At 39.1% G+C, this 25950-nt stretch overlaps 1 protein-coding gene across 1 annotated transcript; it reads left to right on the top strand.

Annotated features, from left to right (window-relative positions):
* The first annotated feature begins 7312 nt into the window (after positions 1–7312).
* Positions 7313–25296, top strand: LOC109042327 (cathepsin B-like cysteine proteinase). Its single transcript, XM_072305234.1, has 6 exons — positions 7313–7440; positions 10034–10309; positions 17668–17859; positions 20334–20520; positions 22906–23022; positions 24277–25296. The coding sequence occupies exons 3-6, from the start codon at positions 17749–17751 to the stop codon at positions 24498–24500; spliced, it is 639 nt and encodes a 212-aa protein (XP_072161335.1). The 5' UTR covers positions 7313–7440; positions 10034–10309; positions 17668–17748; the 3' UTR covers positions 24501–25296.
* The last annotated feature ends 654 nt before the right edge of the window (positions 25297–25950 follow it).

Below are 25950 nucleotides of genomic sequence, written 5' to 3'. Positions count from 1 at the left end.
CATGATACGAGATTGGGTGAGTGTAGTAGAAACAACTTTCATATTTAGTGGGTCACAGAGTATATCATAGAACTGGAGAGGAGCTGGATAGTGTGGGAGTTAGGGAGGACATGGTGGCAATCTGATCTCTCTGGATGATAATTGGAGGTGGATTTAGGGGTGAGAGAGACAGAGGCGTTGTGGTCGTTGAGATGGATTAAGAGATTGCATGAAGGATGACGGAGTGACACAGACTTTATATGCTTTAATGGGTATGTACTTGCACTTAGGAATGTGCATATATTGCACACTGTATGAGAAGACTGTCAGATGAGAATTGAGATATTAGGGGGTATGTTAAGGAGTGAAGATGTAGTTGTGAGATTTTTTTAGGGTTTGGGGAGATGTGGGGAAGGGGTATTTTGTATAATTGGTGGGTTGGAGGGAAAGTGTTAAGTGAGGGTTGTAAATTTGATTATGGATGGGGGTTTTGGTTGTTTGTGGGGGGGTTTGGAGAGATTTGGGTGTTTGGGTAATTTAGGTAGGAGTGTTTTAGGTAAGGTAATGATGAGGAGTTGTGGGATATGTGAAGGTTTTTCGGTTGGGGTATGTTTGGAGATTGGTGTAAGTGATTTTTTGGGGTTTGGGATTTGGTTTTTTGTGGAGGGGGGTGTTTGTTGGAGGGAGGAGGGGTTAAGAGGGGGATAGTAGTTTTTTGGTTTTTGGAGGTTTTATAAGGGAGGTAGAGTTAGAGAGAGGGGTAAGGGGTATGAAGATGTTTGGGGGAAAGTGTAGAGAGGGAGGGTTGGGGGGGAGTGAGTTAGGGGGAGTGAGGATTGGGGAGACAGGGGGGGAGTAATTGGTGGGGAGGTTAGTTGAATTGGGGTGTGGGGGGAAGGTGGAATGAATAGGTGATGGAAAATTTGGTTGGGGTGGGGTGATGGGGGGAGGGGGGGGGTAGAGGGTTGAGGGGAAGGATGGATTAGAGATTTTGGGTGTTGGAGGAAGGTTTGGGGGTTTTGGTTGGTAGGGTTGGTTAATGGAAAAGGGGATTTGTTTAATTGGTAGGATTGTTTGGGAGTTTTGGGGTTGTTTTGTTAGATGGTAATGTGGAGTATGGGTTTGGGGGTTAGGTGTAGGAGAATTGAGTAGGAAGGGGGGTGTGTGTGTATGTGTGAAAGGTTTTGGATGTGTTTATGTGGAGGGTGGTGTGTGGTTGCGGTTAGGGATTGATAGGTGGTATATGGGTTGGGAGGGGGGGGTGTGGGTTAGGAGGGTTGGGGTGTGGGGGAGGGGTGGTGGAGGAGAGGGTGGGATGGATTTATTGAGTGTTGGGTTTTGTGAGAAGGGGGGGGGGGGTTATTGGGGGTAGTTGGTGGTAGGGGATTGTATAGTTTTGATAGTAGATGTGGGATGTATTTTGTGGGGTGGTATTGGTGAGAGGAAGAGAGTTTTGGAAGTTGGGAGAGGGGTAGAGGGTGGGATGTTTTGGGTTGGTTAGTATATGGGTTTAAGTGGTTTAGGTGGTGTTTTGGGGAGAGGATATGTTTGAGGGGTGGTTGGGAAGTGTAGATTTGGAGGTTTGGAGTGGAAGGTATGTTGGGTTGATGGATGTTGTGGGTAGGTTGATGTTTTTAGTTGGTTGTAGGGAGGTGGGTGGGTTTTGGTTGTGAGGTTGGTGATTGTAGGTGTGGGATTGGAGTGAGGGGATTGAATGGTGAGGGGGTTGGGGGGGGATGGGGGATTGATGGTAGGGGGGTATTGGATAGTGGGAAGTTTGGTGAGGGTAGATTGTATGGTGGGGGATTGGTGGGGTGGGGGGTAGATGTGTTTGGGTGGGATTGGAGGGTTGTGGATTAGAGAATGTATTGGATTATATGGTGGATGAGGAGGTTGGGGGTTTATGTTATAGTGGTGGGAAGGAGGTAGGGGGGGGGTATTGGGTTGGGTGAGGTGGGGGGTTGTTTGATTGTTAAGAGGGGTGTTTGTATATGTGTGAGTAGGGGTTTAGTAATTTAATAGGTGAGAGGGGGAGGGGGGTTTTTGAGTAGAGATATGGGTGGGGGGGGTTGGTGTAATTTGATTGTGATGGAAGGGTTTGGGGATATGTTGGGGAGAAGATAGTTGTGTTTTTGATATGTTTGGGGATTGTAGGGTAGGTTGTGGGGGGATGGGTTTTTTGTTTGGTGGTATGGTTGGAGGGAGTAGAGATTTAAGGTGTGTAGGGGGGGGGGTGGGGATAAGGAGTGTGTGATGGGGTAGGTAGGATTGGTTGGGGTGATGTTTTGAGTGTTTAGGTTGATTGGGATTTGTGTATTGTGTTTTTGTTGAGGTTTTTGGTGGTTGGGGTTGTTTGGTTTGGGGGGATGGGAGGGGGGGGGTATGTATTTGATTTATGGTGGGTAGTTAGTGTTAGAAGTGGGGGGGAAGGGTGGTGGAGGGTAAGTGAAAGGAGGTAGTTTTTTATTGGGAATTAGTAGAGAGGAATGAAGGTAGTGGGAGGTAGTTTGTAAGGTTGGTGAGTTGGTGGTTGTGTTGGATTGGTGAGTGAGTGGATGTGGTGATTAAAGATAGGATGGTGAGAGGAAAGTGTTTGTTAGTTGTTGAGGGGGAATACCGTCGCACAGTGGTGCGAATCTTGGGTTGTATGATGGCGGACGTGTTTGATGGCACAAAAGTGTGTGTTTGATTTTGACGGGTTTTTTGGTCGTAATTGGTAAATTGAAGTTGGCTTTGGGTTGCAGAAACTTTTACAATAAAAACCAATGAAAACTGCTTTTGAAACAGTGACATTTCATGTTTGATGAGTGGGTATGTGGTGAAAACAAGGGGGGGGGTTAGCTTAGCGCGGGGCAGAATTCGACGGGTTAGAGGCTCCTAGGACCAATTGGCACCATTGGCGCCGTTTGCGGGTTTGGATGGTTAATGGTGTCTTTTTTATTGTCAGTGGGAACGGAGGTCCCCATGCTTTTACGGACGTTTCCGTGCTTTAACGCTATGGGGCTGTCCCTATACCATCTGCCGACCTTGATGGAGCGTTGTCGGCCCAGTCTCCGATTTTTGGTTGATTTTCCGATGTATCAAAAACCGTTGTATTTTTTAGCCAATCATGTCTCTACGTCAAATTGTGTTGATTGCTAAAATTCGCTTTCAGCGAGTTTTTTTCCACGTTGAGATGTCGTGTCTGACTGGTAAATCTGCGCAGAACCACGAAGTTCCGTTTTTAGGCAAATTCTTTTTTTTGGGAGGTTCTGATTGGTTATTTTTCGCCATCAGTTTTCTGTTCGTTGGTGCAAAAGATCGCCTACCTCGTTGTTCTTGAGAAGCCGCCATTATCCCACCTCAAATTTGAAAAATAGAAGTAAAGAAATAATAACCATCGTACAAGGTGGAAAATTGTTCTGGAGGACTCGTTACGGATAAAGAAGTCAAAATCAGAGCTCGATTGATTGATTTAATTCATGGATACGCAAATATTGCCTCAGCTCAACTGCCGCGATCGGAATGCATACTGGGATGAACCTCGAGACGCATTAAAACAGTGCGAACCATGGCTCCTACAGCAATGCGCTTCAAAAGCAGTCAAGGTCTCATGTGATAAGTCCCGCCCATTGCCCGAGTCTTTTAAATGCTATTTTTACTCTCGCCCACGTGGATCCGTTATAGCCTAGTTGACTAAACCGCCCCGTATTTTTGATTAGGTGCGGGCACCCGGCGATCGGGAGTTCGATATCCGACGATGGGAACTACTTTTTAATGGTTGTATTGAATGTTTTAGACTAATCATCAAAAAATAATTAATAGTAGATGATAAATGTGCGAACATTTTCTCGTGAGTTAATATGTTAAACAAAAATACTGGAATATACCTCCTTCATATAATCAGCCACATGTTCCCCCAAATTAATGACGTTATTTTCTTTTTTCAATAAAGTTAATTTGCATTCAACGTTCGTAAGTTAAGCAAAAAGTACCTATTGATACAAATAGAAAGACATGAAAATAGTATGTCTAATAACATTTCAGTTGTTTTTTTGGCGCGTATACGTAGTATACCGCCTTTGCGATCGTTTCGAACCCTGCTCGATACAATAACCGAGTCCCTTAGTTCCTTACCGAAAAGTGACTACCGCGAACTTCTGAGATTTTCCAAAGCGTGTAAAAAGTTTATTTATCCATCAATAATTATGATTTAAAGTTGTTTCTCATTCTGGGGGTCTCTAGTTTATGTGCAGTGAATACCAAGAGTCTACGTTACTTGGTTTTTTTAAAAAAAGCCTAAGAATGCGACGCGCTGATTTAAAATATGCATATATAAGAAGAATCAAGCGAATTGATTCGAGGATGGCTGAGCAGGTCGGCACTCTCGGAATGAGAATTTAACTCCTCCGTTTTGTTCAAAACGTTGCTTTGACAGATCTGTAACCTCGGTTATACTTTTCAAAAGTTGGCACCCGTGCTCTGATAGTGCAATCTGTGTAAGTGCAATCTGTGATGAGCCTCGAGACTCATTAGACCATTAGTTAAAGGTGGCTCATACAGGAATCCACTTACCCTTCTCTTCCCCACGCTCCTGCTCACTGCGTCGGCGTCTCGACGAACAATAGCTAATGACGGTCGCCAAGCGACGATCCTCAGCCCCTCGCCCAATTACGTACGCTTCATTAACCATTTCACCGTCACGCTAGGATTCGTCCAATTTTCAAAAAAAATTATTTCGCGAGTTTTTAGCAATTTTTTCCTTCCTCTCCGTTAAAACACGAATTAAAAGAGGTCTCATAAAAATCGGCCAAATAGAAGAGAAGTTACAGTATTCGAAATCCGAAGAAATCAACAAAACTTCTCCAAACAAAAAATAAAATGAAGGGGGAAAAAAGAAATGTATAAATTACAATTTAATATGATTGACCTCAGAATGTGACAAGCAATTCAATTATAAAAAGGAGAAAAAATTGAGTGAAATTACAAAAAATTAGCCTCTTGCACGGGGCTTCCTTGTATGAGTTTTGAACTGAAGACAAGTAAATCCCGTTATATTATTAAAACGAAATTGACTCCATAGTTTAATGCCTTAGTTTCTTGAATACAATTATTTTAAGCACTCGAAAATTTATACCAGCAATTTTACCCATGGTGTGATTTCCTAAGAGCTGATAATATCACGAATTTCTCATAGAGCCCTTCAAAAATGGCTTGCTTTTTGGGCAGCTGATTCGGCCATCAAACCGGAGTTTAAATGGAAGCTGATTACAACACAAAGCTCTGAGAAAAATTTTGAGATGAGTATAGGAACGGTTTGTAAATTACGAGGAGATGCGAGCATTCTGTTCAGCATATCGATACATAAGTATTTTCACACGTAGAATTTAATTTTCACGTCAGGGAGTCGACATATTTTGATTTTTTCGATTTTATATGGAAAATGTATGGTTTTTCGGGATTGAAATTACTAACAATTGTTTCATGAAAAATGAATGCACCCAAAATGACTATAGCATTTTGACTTTCACATACGTGCACTCACTAAATTGATTGGTAAATTCAAAGAGTGGGTACATCGACCTGGTATATCAAGTTTCTGCGATTTTTTACGGCAAATCGGTAGATTTTCGGGATGTGGATTGCTTACATTCAATTCATGAATGAATAAAGCATGGACATGGTTGAACTTCTTTGCATGAAAAGGCGTTTAAAATAACAAAATCAAGACATATTTAATACAATTGCATTTATATCGAGTCAATTTCTTTTCAATAATATAACGGGATTTATAATACCGGTGATTTGGGTATTTTAGCCCCAAAATACCTTTAAATCGACTTTATCTTCTAGGAGTTCGACAGAATTTTTCCTTTCTTCGCTTAAATTTTTTCGTAGCACTTTTCTTCAAGAATCTGATAAGATTTTGCTTGAGGCAGATCAAAAAACTTAAATTTGTTCGAATAGCTTTCTAGATTCACAATACACGGTCTCGTCAAGGTGCGTCGTTGACCTTGCAGTGTTGGATCGTGAATTCTCTTGTTGTGCTGCTTGCCTTTTTTGAAATCTCTGTAAATGAAAACTAAAGGGTTTGATATGTGCGAGTTAATGACGCGCCTTATCAACACATTGTGTAGGAGTTCACTGCTTGTTTTTTATTTATTTTTTGTTTTTTTGTTTTTTCAATAAAACAAATTGACTGGGACTAGAATCATCGTATCTCTGAAGACAAAAGCTAAGTTTTTTGATACAGAAATACTAATATATTCATCCTTTATATAATCAGGGAGATGTTGACCCAAATATTGATGTATATTTTCTCTGTTCGCCCAAATTAATGATGGTATTTTCTTTTTTCAATAAAATTAATTTACATTCCACGTTCTTAAAGCAATATTTTCTCCAAAATTCAGCAAAAAATAACAATATATACCTACGCAAAAAGTAAATAAATAAATAAAGCAATGACATGAAAGTAGTATAGGTAGTACACATCTAACATTTCGGTTACATCTATTTGAATGAAAAAAATGGCAACTTAGGAAGCACATAGGTCACTTATCGACGGTGAAACTACCAAACCACGTATCTCGGTTTGCGACGTCGCAGACTTCCTGTCATACTTTATTTTTTAAATGAAAAGCTACTTAACGTCCAGTCTTGAAAATTTCCGTGATTTTTCCTCTTCGTGCGGAGAAAATTCTGTGAAAATTTCAAGGAATGATATTGATTTGGTCTACTTCAAAAAAATAAAATGTGAGCGGAGATTTTTAAACACCGCAAACGAGATACGTGGTTTGGTAGTTTCACCGTCGTTATGATGCGTATTCGGGCATATGCGTAGAGTAAAAATATCATACTTTACGCCGAAAAAACGAAACTGAAAGTTAAATGCGTTAACTTCCAAAAACCATACATAATCCAACGAAAATAAATAATTGGTAAATACCTAACAGCTTTCTTGTATGCAAAGAAAAAAAATTAAAAATGTTAAAAAAGAGATGTCGACACAAAATTACATAGCCCCTTCAATTCTGAAGATACTACAAACGAACTGTACCTTAAAATTTTCATATCCCAGAAGCAAAAGTTCCCATGACGAATATTGCTATCGCTAGCGATTGCAAAAACCAACTTGTCTTATTTCCATTCATCCGTAAGATTTTAAATCGATTCGTAAGATTGACTGGCCAGAATACTATAACGTTGCAATAGTGCTAGCTTACTTTAAAATTTATTGTTTCTTCGGTCTTTTGATTTCAAATGAGACCGAAATCTCAGGTTGAGCCTATGAGATGATTGAATCATTAAAATGAATCATTGCAATAAAAACTCATTCATTTTTTCCTATGTTTCAAGGAGTTTGTCCCGATAGACGAGAGAGTTGTCGCCAGCATTGCTTTTTTATTGCTTGCATTGGCACCCCGTTCCTTAGGTTCGGATAGCATCGACGAACTTTTGAAAAAGCACCCCACTTGGTCGGTGAGTTTAGATCCAGCTGAAATATTAATTTTTTACTTTAAATAGTGAGTAATAAATCCTGCGAATACTGAAAGTATCTGAGGTTATAAAGAACACAGAAGAATTCTTCGCATGACAGTAATTAAAATATTACAGTATTCGATACAGCAAAAGTAGTAAGTACGATATAAGGAATGGACCAATAGACAAGGTACGAAGTTAAACATTCTGATATATCGACGGCGTAAGTCCCCAATCACATATCTCGTTTGCGGTTTCTGAAAATCTCCGCCACTATGTTAATTTTTTTAAGGAGAACAAATTGACATTATTTCTTGAAGTCTATCCAGCATATTCTTCGCACTGCAGAGAAGAGAAATCTTGGCAGTTTTAAAGAATCGCCGTTGAATAGTTAATGACAACAATAGTTTAAATAAAGTATGACAGGAAGTCTGCGGCGTCGCAAACCGAGTTATGTGATTGCCGACTTACACCGTCGATTTGTTTCTCGATCAGAATTTCACGTAAAGTACGATTCTCGCGTCGAAAATTACTGAAATCAATTCCTAAGTAAGCTATTACCGTTTTTATTTTTTATCGGTGACGGGAAATTTGAATTGCCCAGTCACAAGAAAAGCAATACTCCATTTGCGTCAAACCGCGCACTACAAAGGTTTTGGCAGGCTTCTGCTCGATCAAACATCGTTCATTTCCCACCCTTTATTGTTCAAAGTGTAAACAATTTGCCATAGCTGAGCCAGAGCGTCGAGATTGAGATTGCCATATTTTCTTATCGCAGAGACTGCCACAGTAACGTTCTTGCGATCTGACGTAAGTAGGTAATCCATTGCGTTTTCATGAGCGGGAGGTTTGAATTCACGCGACAAGAAACGTTAAATGTCTTGGTTAGGAGTCAATTTCAGTAATTTTCGTTGCACGAATCGTGTTCTCGTTAAATTTTGGTTAAGAAACATGTATCAGAATGCTTAAATTCGTACCTTGTTTAGTGGTCAATTCCGCATAGGAATTGGTCGTTGGTTAAACCTTCAGGACTGAGATATCTATAAATGGACGGAGTTAAACAGAAAGGAACCAAGCCACATCGGGATCGAACCGAGTAAAAGAGGTTTAAAGTTTAGCTCTTGCATAAGACTCAATGTAAAAGATAAACTTCAAGATCAATTTCTGCAAAATTTGCTCCAACAAAAAATTTGAATTTTTGGCGATAGAGAGTAGAGCAGTGGTTGAGTTCAAAACTACTCATAACTCAATTTTTTCCATAATGTGGGTTGGTTCCTTTCTGCTTAACTCAGTCCAAATGGGATTTGTGGAAGTGATTCCTCTTCGTATGGATTGCCGTTTCAGTGTGAAAAATACGCAAAATGTTTGAGGATGTATTCAGGCAAATCGTCGCTCCTCTGACTTACGGGCGTATCTAAATTCCTAGGTGAGCCCTGTTTTACATATAGATCCATGCCTTCTGGGGCTCTTGCGATAATCGAGCTACGCCCTTACGTCAGCGGAGCGACGAAATTAGGAAATAGCCGTCGAGTAGTCAGCGGCGCGACAGGCAACTATTCGGCCTCTATAGTAGCCCCGGGTTGCATCGGCCGATATTGAAGGCGATATCGGAGGTTGTCTGTACGCATCCTAAAGTAGACATTAAATTCTAATTCCTCGTTTACGAGTTGATTCTGGAGATTTGCAGTGTAGGTTACACGCTGCGCATGAAGTGCTGTTAAAAAACCATGCAGTGTACTGTTTCAGTGTTTCAATGTTTAGGTACATAAGAGTCGCTTTTATAGCACTCTCTGGCGCTCTGCGACGCCTAACCACCACAAAGCTCGGTCCTCCCACAACCCGTCAGGAAGTTGGCACTCCCTCATTTAAAACCCCTGTCGCCACCCTTTCACTGGGCGTCCCCTTCGTTTCCTCCCAGGAGGAACCCGATCAAGCATCAATTTTAATTTTTTAATTTTATTCATTTAACTTTTACACTGAAAAAAAAAATCTTGGTAGAATTACCATTTCTTCATGCTGTATTTCACACAGCGTTAAGGAATGGTAAATTCTACCAATCTTCAAGTCGATTCTGCCAGAGGAATGGTTACCTGTACCAGTATATAGTAACGATTACCTTTCTTCTGGCAGAATTGACTCTAAATTGACGCTGTGTGAAATACAGCGTGAAGGAATGGTAAATTCTACCAATCTTTTTTTTTTCAATGTAGTTTAAGTTGTATCCATATTTTATACTGTCTTCCCTTAGAGTCCCTTTATACTGAGAGTCAAGACAACACCCCCTCATGGAGTCACAAACGGGAATAAAGGTTATAGAAATTGAACGTTTTTCGTAATCTTTGATCGGCCCATTCTCAAATTCCTTTCTCCGTTCCTTCTCTCATTCCGTTTGTTCCTCGCCGAACCCGTAATTCCCTGGTGCATTCCAGAATATAATCTTTGCAGTCGGTGAAAATGTAATCTTTATTCCCGTTTGTGACATTATGAAGGCCTAAAATACGGGAACCAATCAGAAATGGAATTCACATTGTCTTGACTCTCAGTATAAATAGACTCTATCTTCGCTAAAATTCTTTTTCAATTTCCACTGTAGTTCGAGGTGGAGAATGTTGAAACCTTCATCGAGAAATCCCTCCGCGAGCATTCACTGAGAGGGCTCAGCCGTGAATTGACGGAGAAGATCTTGCGGGACAGAGTGAGGAGAAGTTTACCTCCCGGAGCCACTCACATTGTGAGGAAAATCGGTGACCCAAAATGGGAAACTGACCCATCAAAAGTTCCCTCCGAATTCGACGTGAGACAGAAGTGGAAAGATTGCGCGCCACTCATCGAACAAGTTGAAGATGAAGGCCCATGCCTCACAGACACGGTAGGTCTATATTCGAATTAAAGAAAGAACAACTGAATTGACTCGAAATTACTTTAATCTAAGATACATACATATGAGTCGCTTTTATAGCGCTCTTTGGCGCTTTACGACGCCTAATCGCCACAAAGCTCGGTCTTCCCACAGGTCATCAGGGAGTTGACACTCCCTCATCTCACTCAACACCCCCTGTCGCCAATCTCTCACTGGGCGTCCTCTACGTCTCCTCCCAGGAGATAAAGAAGATAATCTATGATAAAGGGTGCAAAATAGATGACGGAATTTCGGAATGTTTCATGGGGTCTCTATTTCATTTCCATGAACCGAGGAAAAAAGAAAGAAAGTTGGATAGATAGATAGGTAGGTAGATATATAGGTTGATAGAGCTATAGATAGAATTAGAATTTATTGATGCATACAGCCCATTATAAAAAAAGCTCTGGCTTAAGTCAAATTTACAATTTATACAACAATTAAAAGAATTTAAACAAAATGAATTATACAGGTTCTTCAAAAAATTCTTTTAGACTATAATAGGCCTTATTTTTTAGTTTTATTTTCAACTGGTTGAGGAAAATGTTGACGGAACTTTCCCTGTGCATCACTTTCAATTCGCTGCTCAAGGTGTTGAAAAACGTTATCGCTTGGTTAAAGTTAAAATTAAAAACTACTTAGGGAACTTACTACTACCATTGCAAGTGTATCCTGCCAAACAGAATATTAATATAAAAAATATTATTCTAATTCTAATGAAGATATTTGATTTATAAAACTATCTAATTAAAACGAGAGACACTTTAGTGTGAATAAAAGAGGGAAAAACAAATTAATACTGTTCCTGGGTTATAGGACATTTCGTCAACGATTTTTTGTCCGCGCACCTCTTTTTTCCAGTAATTTACGTCCCCGCGTTTTTTCGGCACAGGAGTTTTGGTCCGCGTGCCAGTTGAGACTCAAAGTTAATTGGCCCACATGTGAATACAAACGACAATTGCTCACGACGTTTTTGGATGAAAATGTATAATGTCTTGGAAAAATGAGGGTTTGCTTGTTGTTTTGTTTTGTCTGTTTGGTCCAACGGAGAATAATATATAGTTGAGAGTTTTGGTAAAAATTGGGGAGCGTCAATTCCATGAGACAAAATTCACTAAAACTCTCTACACCTCTTTGGTGTGACAGGACTTAATTATATTTCAAGAAATTCACACCTTGTTATACCTGAACCGGAGAAACCTCAATATTTGCCTCAGCTAGAGGCTCTTAGATTTTTCCTGTGTACGATAAATACCTTGATTTATTTTGCGAGGAAAGATCTGTACTTTTAAAGGATGCCTGTCATTCTTAATACGTTCAATTTCGTTTAATATTGCGCAACACCTTTGTTGTGAAATAGTTGCTTCAGGCGCCGCCGCACGGCGGGCGGGTGGCCAGCGCGGAACGCGCATTGGCGCCTACAAACCTAAGTGGGTACTTCAAGCATTGGCAATGCGTGAAGTATCCACTTAGGTTTGTAGGCGCCGGTGAGCCTCTCGCGCTGGCACCACGCCGCTCCGCTCTGTTAGGCTTTAATATATTTATACTCGCATAGTCAGCGTTTTTTAACTCATGATTTTGAAATTTTTGCACACTCTGCATTGATTATTCTCATTTAAATTGATGGGAAAAAATATGTATTAATTTATCAAAGGAGAATAATAATATAATGTGTGTTTTTTTAAATATTGAAGGTTCCGTGTCAACTTTAATGATTTCCAAAGCCCTTTATTTTTTTCTTTTACATTTTGTGCTTTTATTGTGCTGTCAGCGAGGTGTACGCGCAACCAAACACTCAAAATTTGACGTATTTGACTCTAAAAGATCGATGTACATATACAAATGGGTTAAAACTAAAGATTGCGTGCTTCTTGGTTTTTTTCCTCTTTTATTGTCATGGGAACGGAGTTTCCCATGATATTACAATCGTTCCGTTGCTTTCGCTATGGGATTCCCTATACCTCTGCGACCTTGAGCGTTTCGCCCAGTCTCCGATTTTTGGTTGATTTTCCGATGTATCAAAAACCGTTGTATTTTTTAGCCAATCATGTCTCTACGTCAAGTTGTGTTGATTTCTAAAATTTGCTTTCAGCGAGTTTTTTTCCACCTTGAGATGTCGTGTCTGACTGGTAAATCTGCGCAGAACCACGAAGTTCCGTTTTTGGGCAAATTCTTTTTTTTGGGAGGTTCCGATTGGTTATTTTTCGCCATCAGTTTTCTGTTCGTTGGTGCAAAAGATCGCCTACCTCGTTGCTGTTGAGAAGCCGCCATTATCCCACCTCAAATTGTAAACATAGATATAAAGAAATAATAACCATCGTACAAGGTGGAAAATTGCTCTGGAGGACCCGTTACGGATATATGAGCCAAAATCAGAACTCGATTGATGGATTTAATCCATGAATACAGAAATATTGCCTCAGTTTACTGCCGCGATAGCAAATGCATGTTGAGATGAACCTTGAGACACATGGGGGCATAGGCAAACAATGTCTCACAGAGAAAGGCGCTTACTCCGTCCTGACATATAACATCAGTGGACAAAGTCTCAAGGACTTCTTTTGTGAAGCCCCGCTTAGCGTCCGAGATCACTTAACTGTTTTCTTTTTTCCCCGTTTCTCCGTGCGACGAGATGGCTCAGATGACTACGGCACCATCCTCATGCGGATAGTACAGCCTTATTTTGTGCGAGCGGGGGTTCGAATCTCGTAGGGGACACTTAATTTTTACTGGTTGTATTGAATGTTTTAGACCAATCATCTAACAATAATTAATACTTGGCAACTTAGGAAGCACATAGGTCCCTTATGATGCGTATTCGGGCATATGTGTAGAGTAAACATATCATACGTAGGGTGTCCCAAAAGTACCGGGACTGGTTCTGTAACTTCAAAAGTATGATAGATAAAGACATGATTTTGGTCTCATTTTAAAGATCAACTCAATACCTATCGATTAAAACCAAGATCAGCTCAATCGGATAAAAATTTACCGAGTTATGGCAATTTGAAATCAGTGAGGAAAGTTTACCCCTTCGGTTTTTAGGAAGATTTTTCCCTTACCAGAATTCAAAAAGTTAATATTCGTATCCACTTTCCTCCGAATCTTCCATAACTTCCTTTTGCTTTTCAAAGTACCGTCCATCAAACCGGATGCACTTTTTCATGCGCTCTTGCCACTTATCCAACATTGTTTTCCTGAATTCTTCCTCTGGGATGGAGTTGAAGAAGTTTTGAATTGCATTCTGGATTTCGGTCTTCGATACGAATCTTCGTCCGCGAAGCTCCTTTTTAAGCGTAGGAAACATCCAAAAATCACATGGAGCCAAGTCAGGGCTATAAGGGGGATCAGGGATTGTTTCAACTCCATTTTTACTTATAAATTCACGTGTTAAGCTCGATGTGTGAGGCCGCGCATTGTCTTGATGGAGTATCCACGAAGCTTTCAAGTCCGACCGTTTCCGGGAAATGTGCATTCTCAACTCCTTTAGTACTTTGCAATAATACGCACTGTCAACTGTTGTGTTTGATGGTACAAAATGTTGATTTTTTTTTTTTTTTTTTTATTTGCACAAAATATAATATGTACAGGATGGGTTTTAGATGTTGATACATCTGTAAAAAACTTAAATTTAACTTATAAGATAAACTTATACTATGTTACAAATATTTGTTTTAGCTAAGTAACTAGGAATATATTAAAACAAATTAATATATGATATACACCCTCTTTGTAGTGAGGAGAAAAATAAAAACAATTTTGCTTTAGAGTAAAAATGTATTTTTGATTTAACTTGGACGGTGGGAGACCGAGATCGGTCAAAGAACCAAGAACCCCTGATTGCGTTCGAAAAGCGCAAGGAGGCTCATTGATTTAAAAGATGGAAAATTTTGAAAACCCCTGGATTCCAAGCTCGTGGGGTTTACGACGTTTTAATCTTCGGATGCATCGGTCTTTTTCGAGAAGTGCGAGCGCTTCAGAATTGGGGTGCCAATGCAACCTATTTTCATAAGAGTTATACATTTTTGTTATGTAGTACTCTACAGAGTCAATGTTGAGATCAGCGCGAATATCCACGTTTCTCTCATACCATCTGGCTTTTGAAATGCTTCGTAAAATTTTCATTTGGATGATTTCTATCTTTTTAATGTTAGATTTGGATGCGCAGCCCCACAACTGGCATCCATAACTCCAAACCGGTCTCAACATTGACTTGTAGAGGAGCACTTTGGTTTCTAAGGGTAACTTGGATTTGCGGCCTATCAGCCACTGCATATCGTGAAATTTAAGTCTTAATTGTTCGACTTTTTTCTTTATGTGTGCACCCCATTTGAGCCTGGAATCCAGATGGAGGCCTAAATAACGGGCGACTGTGTCGCGAGGAATTTCAGAATTTCCTAAATGAAGAGGAATGTGAACAAAAGGTCTGTTGGTGAACACAATTTCTACCGACTTAGACGCATTTAGTTTTGTTTTATCTTTGTTAGTCCATTTATTAATCCTATTTAGGTGGGATTGAGCATTAAAACGAGCCTCCCTGTAACTTTTCGACGCTGCTAGCACGAGCGTATCATCGGCATAAACTCCTTATTTCCCCCCCCCCCCCTCCCAGATTGACAAAATGTTGATAAATGACACCTCGAAAATCAAAAAACACAATAAGCATCACTTTACAGGCCGATTTTTCGATTCACGGCGATGAAGAATCTTCCTTAAAAACCGTAGGGGTAAACTTTTTCCTCACTGATTTCAAATTGCCATTACTCGGTCAATTTTTATCCGATTGAGCTGATCTTGGTTTTAATCGATAGGTATTGAGTTGATCTTTAAAATGAGATCAAGATCATGTCTGTATCTATCTTACTTTCGAAGTTACAGAACAAGTCCCGGTGCTTTTGGGACACCTTATGTATACTTTACGCCGAAAAAGCGAACCTGAAACTTAAATGCGTTAACTTCCGAAAACCATATATAATCCAACGAAAATAAATAATTGGTACATAACAACTTTCTTGTATGCAAAGAAAATAATTAAAAATGTTAAAAAAGAGATGTCAACACAAAATTACATAGCCCCTTCAATTCAGAAGATACTACAAACGAACTGTACCTTAACATTTTCATATCCCAGAAGCTAACGTTCCCATGACGAATATTGCTATCGCTAGCGATTGCAAAATCCAACTTGTTCATTTTTGCAGTTTCTCATCAATTTCTCATTTCCACATTGTCAATATAATTTTACATACCGACTAAAATATAACGCTTGGACCAAGCCACTGTTGCTTATTTTACGTGTGGGCGTAAACTACTGGACAAAAAAGGTGCGCGGACAAAAAATCGTTGATTAAATGTCCTGAAACCCTGTTCATGAGATAAACTTGCGAGAAAAATTGTCCTCATATGTTACTCTAAACCTTTTATGGTAACTTAGAAATATTTAAGAGAAAATCGGTGAGGATTCTTGCATGTTGGTAATACTGGTTTTTTATTCAGCTGAACACAATACAAAGCAATCGATCGATGAGGCCGACTGTCTCACCAATGATCTATGTATCATAGATTTACAGGGAGGAATGCAGCCGTGATAGCGAAGAAAGCAGTAAGTGCATAAAGGAAGTTTCGAGAAAACGAGTTCAGAAGCGCCTGACCGGAAAATTTTTTTCGAGAGAAGCCTCGGTTCTTTGTCAAATTGCCACTAATCATCCGAAAGACTCATAGAAATCGTTGGAATGATGAAAAATCAACCTATTTTATTTCGATTAAATGAAAAGGGTATCGTTCATTTTCGTGATAGGCTGTAGCGGCTATAGCCGGAAGTGCTATCTACTGCATGCTGTCGAGGTTGCGTTTTGGACACACAACAAACACATTTTCAGGCCAGAAATTGGCAGAAAAGGGCGGCACTTTACTTGTTTGAAAGAACTGTTTTTATTTGCTTTCTGGAGGAATAATGTCACTTACGGTTGTTTTTCCTGAAACTACGACATTTTTTAAGCACCTACGGCTTTCTCATATGTCTCGTTTGCATATGATTCAGATAAATTAGGCTGTTTTAGCCAATTCACTGATTTAATCTAAAATAGATTAGATGAATTTTGAAGAAAACTCGATTTCGAAAATGTGACACTTATTGCTCTCTATCACGGCAATTAGTGATGCCCTATCTTGAAAAAAATTCCATCGAAGAAAATAAAGGAAATACGTAGTACAATTTTTGAAGATGCAATTGTTCTAACTCGCAAGATTCATTTTTGCCTAATCGTTCACATGGAGGCAAATCATGTCTGTTGCTCACCCAGCACTCGAATATAAATTTTGCGTGCACCACTTGTAATTCTACTATTTTACTGATTAGGCCAAAGACAAAACATTTTCTACAAAACTCGCCCTTCTATAACATACCTTGAAGTGTATAAAAGTTAAATTTTGGAAATCTACGAACAGATTTTCCATGACTGAAGAGTTGAGTAATCGGTTTAGTACTAGCCTAATTTGCAAAACTCACTTGACAAAATTCTTACCCCCACACTCATTCGCTATTATATCAGGTGAATTTTTTCTTTAGTTTTTGCTCGACAAGTTGCTCATCAATTATCATTAGGTTAGTGAGAAATAGCGTTGCATGGCCTCCGAACTTCACTGCTGGCTCACCCAATCAAATTGTCCGGATTTTTTGGTGCAAGGCCTCTGAAATGTATTCTTTATGTATGGAAAGCTAGACAAGGTACAAAGTTCAGCATTCTTATACATGTTTCTCAACCAATATTTAACGTGAAACACAATTCGTGCAAAGAAAATTACTGGTACTGACTCCTAACTAAGATATTTAATGTTTCCTGACTCGTAAATTCACACCTCCCGCTCATGAAAACTCAATGCTCTACGTGAGGCAAACCGCGCACTAAACGTGAACCATAGCAGTATCTGCGGCATAAAAATGTGAGAATCTCGATTCGGTGCTTTGGCGCAACTGTTGCACGTTGCTAACACTTTGAACAGCACAAGACAGGGAGGGAACAATGCTCGATTAAAAAGCCCGACACTACAATTGCAGTGCGCGATTTGACTCACGTACAGCTTTGAATTTCTTGTGAGTTGGCAGTTCAAATTTTCCGTAGCCAATGTAAAATAAAAACGTTCATATCTTTGTTAAGAGTTGGTTTCAGTAATAATCGTCTCGCAAATCGTGTTCTGCGTGGAAGTTTGGTTCGGAAACATGTATCAGAATGGTTAACTTCGTACCTTGGCTGGTGGTCCATTCCATGAACATCTTTTTGAGGTTGTATTTTTTAATGAGTGTCTTTTTTATTTGTTCCATGATATAGCCCGCTGTAATTTCCTCGGTCTTGTCAGATCGATATTGTATATCCACAAATGGCACTTACAAGGAGAGGTTCTCTCAGGAGATGCTTTTGGGGTGTGCTGGACTCTGTACCAGTGACCCTTTTATATTCACTACTTGGTCTTATGCAAGAGATTATGGAGTCGCAACTGGTGGAATACATGGATCAGGCAAGGTTTGTATCCAAAAACAGCAAAGAGAAGCATGTTTTCCCTTCCGAAAAGAATATCACAGGCACCATATATGTCAATTTTGCATGAGACCCAAAAAACTGAGTTGCGTCAGCTGAAAAAGTTAATCCGTCTTGAATTTTGACACCTATGAGTAGAATATGTTTTTAAGTAATGATTTATTTAACGCCTAGTAAAAAAATTAATTTTCACACAGCAAATTGGCGCTTGTGATCCTGTGCTCTGAGCAGAGGCGATTCAGTTGAAAGTTGGCAACACCGTTTTTTCTCCGTTTAACTATATGTAAAACAATCGATTCTTGATGAGGCAGCTTGCCTCATCTACGCCGAAAAAAAGGATGCTGACTTAACATTCTGGATGTTGAAAAGTGTGTGACAACTCACAAAACGCCGAGTTAACCGCCTTTAGCAGTTACGATGGCAACGCTAAGATGTAAAACCAACTGTTGTGGCGATTAAATCAGCGTTTCGTGAGTTGTCGCTCACTTTTTTACATCCAGAATGTTAAGTCAGCATCCTTTTTTCCGGTGTATAATTGATTTTTTCGATGGATTCAAATGGAGGAAAAACAAAGTAACCAGCTTGAAAAATCGACATGGGTTCTGATAGGATTTTATGAGCATACTTGCGGATGCATCAAGTATTAGGCATGCTTTTTGATTCTTGTCATGCTTGCGTTTGTACCTTAATTTTAAAAAGTTAAAATTGACCAAAAAAGCAAGAGAAGGAGTCACCGTACCTCTTACCAATACTAAACTTGGATCCTTTAATACTTTTCTTCAGATATGACACTTGCGATCCGCACTTTTCTCGACTCACAGTATCGAATAATCTAAAGCGAGTGGAAAATTTGTATTATCATTACATAAGCTCTCTCATCCTCTGAATTTTCATTTTTCGTCACAGTTTGTCCTACCGTCCTACTCAGCCGATTTCCATGATTAACAGGCTATCAACAGGTAATATTCACTAGAAAAACACGCACCTTGTTTAAATGATGAGGTAAAGATGTAGATTCTCCTATTGAACCTACAGAAAGTTTCATTATTCGGCTGAGTTTGCTCTAAAGTTCTACGGAGCGGATTATGATGAATTTTGACCACCGATGGGGGTCAGTCCACAAATGAGTCAGTTCTAAGGTTACTCAAAGGAGGCCCCCTTGAGGGATTGGACCGAGCAGCGGTCAGGAAGCGTATAGCCTCTTAGTTTTTAAAAATAAATTGAAATAAGGAAATATATCCGACGATTTCGGAACCATCAATACCTCAATTTTGGTTTAAAAAAAAAAGGCTCTGGTGATATTTTTTCTGGAGGGGAGGAATCAATAAAAAAAAGCCAGTCATATAATCGGGTAACCATATTTCTAGACCTTTATATTGCTGGTTTAGAGGCTCCAAATGAAGGAGAAACTGCAAAACACGAATTTCAATCACAAATTTACGACGTTGCGACATTTTGATTTAAACAATTTACATTCTACTGTGGTCTTCTTGCAGTTAGGTTTGGTTTGATTATATGGCTCGGAGAAAAGGACGTTGTATGAATCGAGTAGAGCGGACTATATGGACCGCGTCTAGCAGAGAGGAACCAAGCCAAATCAGCTATTGCCAAATTTAACTGAGAAATATAATTCTTTATAGGAGAACGTCTGTGCGGATTGCATTGAGTGTTTTAAAGAATTTGCAACGTGCTATGCATACAATGGAGATATTGCATGTGTGAGGAATTTGCGATTTGACCATTGATTCTTATGTCAAAGTTTGCCAGAGACATAATGGTGCCACTGGTTTTCTCTGAAATCAACTCCCAAGCTCAAAAAATCTCTCAAGTTGAGGCCAAAATGGAGGGGATATCCCACGCTATCCTGAGAGTCCACCTTTACACCAAGACGAACTCTTAATGCACACATAGGGAGCAAATACATTGACAGGGCTGCCACTTTATTTGGGAACTCAAAAACTGAAAACACGGCAGCCCTGTCAATGTATTTGCTCCCTATCTTCGCACGGAGAGTTTGTCTTGATGTAGAGGTGGACTCTCCGGATAGCGTGGGATATCCCCTCCATTTTGGCCTCAACTTTGAAAGCTTTTCATGAGCTCGGGAGTTAATTTCAGAGAAAACCAGTGGCACCATCGTGTTTCTCACAAACTTTTACAGAAGAATCAAGAATCAAATCGCAAATTCCTCACACATGTAACATCTCCATTCACTGTTTGCACAACAGTCTTCATGTTAGAAAATTAAATCACTCGATTAAATTTGGCAGTGGATGATATGACTTGGTTCCTTTCTGCTTGACGCTGCCCATATAAAGCTCCGTAGGTTGGAAATTTGTCTCTCAGTACAGGTACGCCACGTTTGTTAAATTTTTTATTCAAAATACTTGTCCTAAAACAGCAAATGATGTAATTTGAATGTTAAATCTGTTTTTAGCCCATGTAATATACTCTAATTCTAGGGGTGCGTGCCATACACATATCCTGGTTGCGATCACAAATCTAATTATGATGATGTTGATGACTTTGTTGGCCATGGTGTAAAAAACATCAGCGAGTGCAAGGGGCAACTTATATTCGACCACGATTGTCCCAACAAATGCACCAACGAGAAACACAAAACACCAATTGACAAAGATCGGAAACGATGTAGGTATTCCAGGGAAAATTTTCTCTTGAGGTTAAAATGAAAGGACCCTCGATTATATTTACATTTTATTTTCAAATATCACATTATTTGTAAAAGTATGACAGGACGCATCACGAATCCCACAAAATTTGAAACCAAATGAACTTAATTTCTTAAGCTTTTCGCCAACTTTTCGTATACAAACGACTAAGACATAGCCCTGTGTGTCAGGCCATCCAGTATCGAGCACAATAAATTATTTAAATATTAAAAATCTAAAAATCACTGAAAAAAAGGACTCGTCAAATCAATAAAAACAGCAATAAAATTTTCAATCACCCTCAAGAGAAGGGAGCTAGCCTTTTGCCCATCTCATATCCAGAACATTCTGTGAAATTTGTATTCAGTATGGTCATTCTTTTATGAATGAAAAACAGTGGCGTGGCATGCTTTGCGATAGATCGATTGATCTGCCATTTGAATCCATGGAAAAGGATCGATAAAAAAGGTGTTCGCAACGAACGCCTTAGTAATCGATGCTTTACCATAGCTTCAAATGGGGAAATATCCATCATCGATCATTCACGCCTTACCACTGATGAAAAATAGAGCATAAGCGGAGATGTTGAAACGTTGCATTGGATATGTCAGCAATCATCGTCTCTTCATGAACGCTGTGCGTACTAACTCGTAAAATTGTGACAATCCACGAAGCCGCTTCGGCATAGTAAGGGTTTCATTGATAAAGAGCTTTGAGAATACGACCACGCCTTGAAGCGCCTTCAAATTTTAGTGATACAGTTTTCCTTGCCAGGCTGGTGGTTTAGTTGCCTATCCGAACCAAACTCAACGATTGAACGACACCCACTCGAGAATGTGCCAGCTGATTCAAGAAGAAGAAAAACGTCTCTTTGAATTGAAAACATAACAGTACTTTCCATCCTGTTTCTTTACATCGGAATATTTGCATTTTTTACTCAACACAGAATGCTAATTGCCTGAAATAGCTATCGATGTTGATGAAAAACCACCCATATGTTGCCTTTTTTCTCCATTGAAAATACACGTCTGTCGTATTACAAATTTGCCTTGAAACATTTGGTGGCGGGCTTTCACATAATTTTCAGCCTAAAGAAATGGTGGTAGACGCATGTGACGAAAATCATTGTTATTTTCTGATAAGAACGTTCTCATTTTTTTAAATGAGATGCACCAGGCAAGTATCATCTGAGTATGAACCTTAACAACATGATGCTCGGAAATCGTTCATAGCCCCGAGGATGAGGGCCGGAAGTGAATATATATTTCGTCGAAAAAATCTCCTTATTGCTAGATATCAAGAATGTGTAATATCCCGAAAGTGAAACCAAAAAATACTTCCTCACTTGAGGATTTAGAATGAAGGAGGCTGCACATTGAATCACCCAGATATTATAATTTTGAAGGATGAACTTTGTAACTTGGATTTTTGATGGTTGTTTTCGATAACAAGGATCTTTACAAAATTTCGATTACTCGCGTAATTTTCCTTAAGGTGATTCGATGGACGCCAAATTTTGTGTCAAAACGGCATGCGATATATCGCATCAATTGTTTCCATTTTTTCAGCTACTCGTCATTTTTCTCCAATTTTGAGATCGCAATTCTGTTGTCAGGAGACTAAAGCACTCACTTACCAATTTTAACAAATAAATTCAACGTAATAACGGCGTGGTTTTTTTAGAGAAAAAATATCGCATTCGAGTGCAGTTTCGATTTCAGTATCGAATGCGATGTTTTCTCTCTAAAAAAACCACGCCTTTATTACGTTGAATTTCTTTGTTAAAATTGGTAAGTGAGTGCTTTAGTCTCCTGACAACAGAATTGCGATCTCAAAATTGGAGAAAAATGACGTGTAGCTGAAAAAATGGAACCAATCGATGCGATATATCGCATGCCGTTCTGACGCAAAATATGGCGTCCATCGAATTATCTTACACGGAAAAAAAGGAATTGCTGATTCAGCAATTCAATTGCTAAAAACAGTGATTGCAATGTTTCAACGCAGATTTTACAAAAAAAAAAAAATGCTACTTTAACCACCCCCGTGCTTAAATTAGTTTACAATGTGGTTAAAGTAGCATTTTTCTGTTGTAAAATCTGCGTTGAAACATTGTACTCACTGTTTTTAGCAATTGTTAAATCAGCAATTTTTTTTCCGTGAAAAAATCGCCGGTTGGTAAGAATATACGCTCCGTTACTATTCGACCTCATCTAGAAATGTAGATGTAGTTATTGGCATTCAACTGTCTCGGTAAACTTTCGTTTTTCATCTTCAGCACGATCTTTCATTCATCGAGCCTTATCTCATTGATATATTTTAAAATACATTCATTGTTCCTCTTTGTATATTTACGATTTTGCAGTGACAACTTTTTATATGACGTCAACAAATGAGTTCAGTATACGGAATGAGATTCTGGCGTACGGTCCGGTTGTGACGAGTGTAGTGTTGTTCAGCGATTTCTTGGAAAAACCAGTTGGTAAGTTCTTAAGAGACATCAATTTTACGGTGTAGTACTATTAAAAACTATGAAAATTGAATGAACGAGAATGGGTATAAAGCACCTCTCAAATTAGAAGGAGAGAGACAGAGATGTTGACATTATGTCATTACCATCGGTGCTTGTTTCTGTGGAACACAAATATTTTGAACAAACAGAACGATTTTGGTAGAAAGCATACTTCTAACTACTCTCTACTGTAACGGAGAGAATATGCTCTTCTTGAGTTTCTCTCTTTCTCTTGTAATGAGTATTTCATTTTCAGAGAAACAAGCATCGATGGTATGACGTAAATTCAACACTTATTTCTGGAAATTGTATGGTCTGATGTTCTCTTAACAATTCAGGGAACGTTTCACTGATTAAATACGTGAGGCTCACAACATTTCGGCGTGTTAGATCCTTAAAACATACCTTTTAAAGATTCATTTTACAAACATACGTCAAGAATTTACCGGAAGATGCATCGTTGAGAGAAATTCCTCCAACTATTGTGTGACAATAAGTCAGCGTATAGAATTTTTGAAAAAAAAGAAAAAAAAAATTGCAGAGTAAAGCACTAGAGCAAAAGGATATTTGGGTCATCAAAAGGTATTGTCCCATATTGTCCAGTGACCCATGGATCGTATTCGCTACATCAAACAGGTCTCTGCATTTCGTACTCATAAGAATAAAAAATCCATCACACAAAACCCATTCCTTCAGATTACTCAATTGATTTTTTACCCTCCACAATTATCTTGGCAATGGTGGAAGCTTTTACTTTCGGCACTTCAACATTCAACTGTTGACCTCCCTGCTTGGTTGATGGTTAACAACGTGTTGGCAGTTTCCTTTTACAAACACTCGGAAGTTTGGAAAATTTGTTTGGCTCCTGACGTTACCCGAAGCTCATCATCCACCATTTAGGTAGGTCAACAGCCGAAAAAAGAGTGATGACTGTTGATCCCTTATAATTTTCCATAAGGAATAAGTGTTGAATCCCCGAAGCTTCCACCTGACGCCAAGATACCGGTGGAGGGTCTCTTTTCTCCGACAAAATGGTAATGAAAGTGAAATAGTTAGGAATTTTCTCATTTTCAGCTTTTCCAACTTTAATCCTAAAATTTTTATTTGAGGTTATGTTCTATTGCAGCCAAACGAAACATCGAACCACTTTCGACTGCGATCTATTGTGTGCATAGTGCTGCACTGATACAATTAAATTATCACATGCGTTTATGTTCAATACAGGAATTTTCCACGCGACGTACCCACGGAAGCTCTTAGCTTTTGACAAGTTCTTCAAGATCATCGGCTGGGGTAAAGAAGGGAGAAGATACCAAGAAGAGAAGTACTGGCTCTGCGTGAATACGTGGGACACATGGGGTGACAAAATTTTCAAAATTCCAAGGGGGCGCAATTACGATTTCGTAGAGTCCACGTTGACTGCCGGTGTTTTTGATGATATCGACTGAGGGATAAAGTATCCCTTTACCTCATCCGAGTCAATATTGCCATTTAGAGTGTACATTCAATTTCTGCCACTTCGATAATGGGTCGCTTACTCGTACATTAGTTTCAGAAACTCGATTTGATGCTTTCACTGTTTAAAAAAGAAAAAAAGAGAAAAAAAATATCAATCCACCCAAGCGCCTGGTTTCCCTGTCAAAAATAAACGGAGCCATCGCTCTTTGAAAAACACAGTTTATGATGTCACTGACCACGTCAGTGCGTATAACATGTTTTTTCCCCACCTTGTACGTACTAATTAGTGGTATACACACATTTCATGCATATCATACATCACTTTTAATAAATAAAGAGATCAAGCGACCAGTGAAGTCGCCTGCCTGAAAGAAACCATGATGTTATCGCGGTGGATGACATCGTCTCATCTTCACTGATCAAAATCCTGAAATCATCAAAACACAACTCTGTGATGAGCACAATTGACCCATTGGTCGCACACTAGAATGTATTAAACTGCGTTTTAGTTTCAGTGTATTTCGGCTTTTTGTGTATTTCACGCCGATTTTCAACATGTATATTGTATACTGGACATAGATGGCTGAAGAGAGGTCACGAACGAAAATAAATCCAGAGACAATAACTTCAAGATTTTTTCAAAGAATATGTTTGTATAAAACTCTTAAATTCTCGGGTCCAAATTATTCATGTAAAATATCTACTTCAAAAAAAAACTATGTACATTGATTTGTGGTCATCTATTTTGAATGCATTGATCTGCATCATAAAGCATTATCAACTGACTGTCTTTTGATTGCGCTCCCGGGACTGTTTTGTTACAGTTTCTTTTTAGACTAAATTTCCCACTAATAAACCGTTTTCTCTGGTTCAATTCAGAAACGACAGGCGCCCTTAAAAATTTCCTCAAGTTTCCTTCGGCAGATAGAAGCTCTTACAAAAGAGCCAGAAATAGTGTCCTTTTGTTGTGAAATGAAGTCCATTTAATCCTGTTGTTATCAAGGCTCGAACCGGTCTTTAAAGACTCTAAAACATGACGGATATCCTCTGACAAAATTTTTGAAAATCCTTTAAAGTTGAAAAAGTATTACTCATGACCGATTGCGGGTCCCGTATTCGTAAAACATGACTGTAATAGTATAATTAACACATAGCAGTATCCTTACAAATGCATGTCATCATACAAGGAAAAAAGCAATCTCAGTGCATGAAGACACATTTTTCAGGGGCGTGATATTCAACATTTTTCTTTTTTCATGTTTCTTAAAGGAAGAATTGTAACATATTTTTTTATGGAACATTCTCTTTTGAATCTTGAGAAAATAGCTTATCAGCAGTGTAAAAAATTGTTTCTACTTTTTTTAAGGTCGCCACCTGCTTCACTGTCATGACTGTGTTTGCTTCCTCATTTTTTTAAACTGACCGCGTGCAATACCGCCA

This window comes from Bemisia tabaci, chromosome 10, assembly GCF_918797505.1.
Source record: "Bemisia tabaci chromosome 10, PGI_BMITA_v3".
Classification (NCBI taxonomy): Eukaryota; Metazoa; Arthropoda; class Insecta; order Hemiptera; family Aleyrodidae; genus Bemisia; species Bemisia tabaci.
This window is presented reverse-complemented; position numbering and strand designations above follow the sequence as displayed.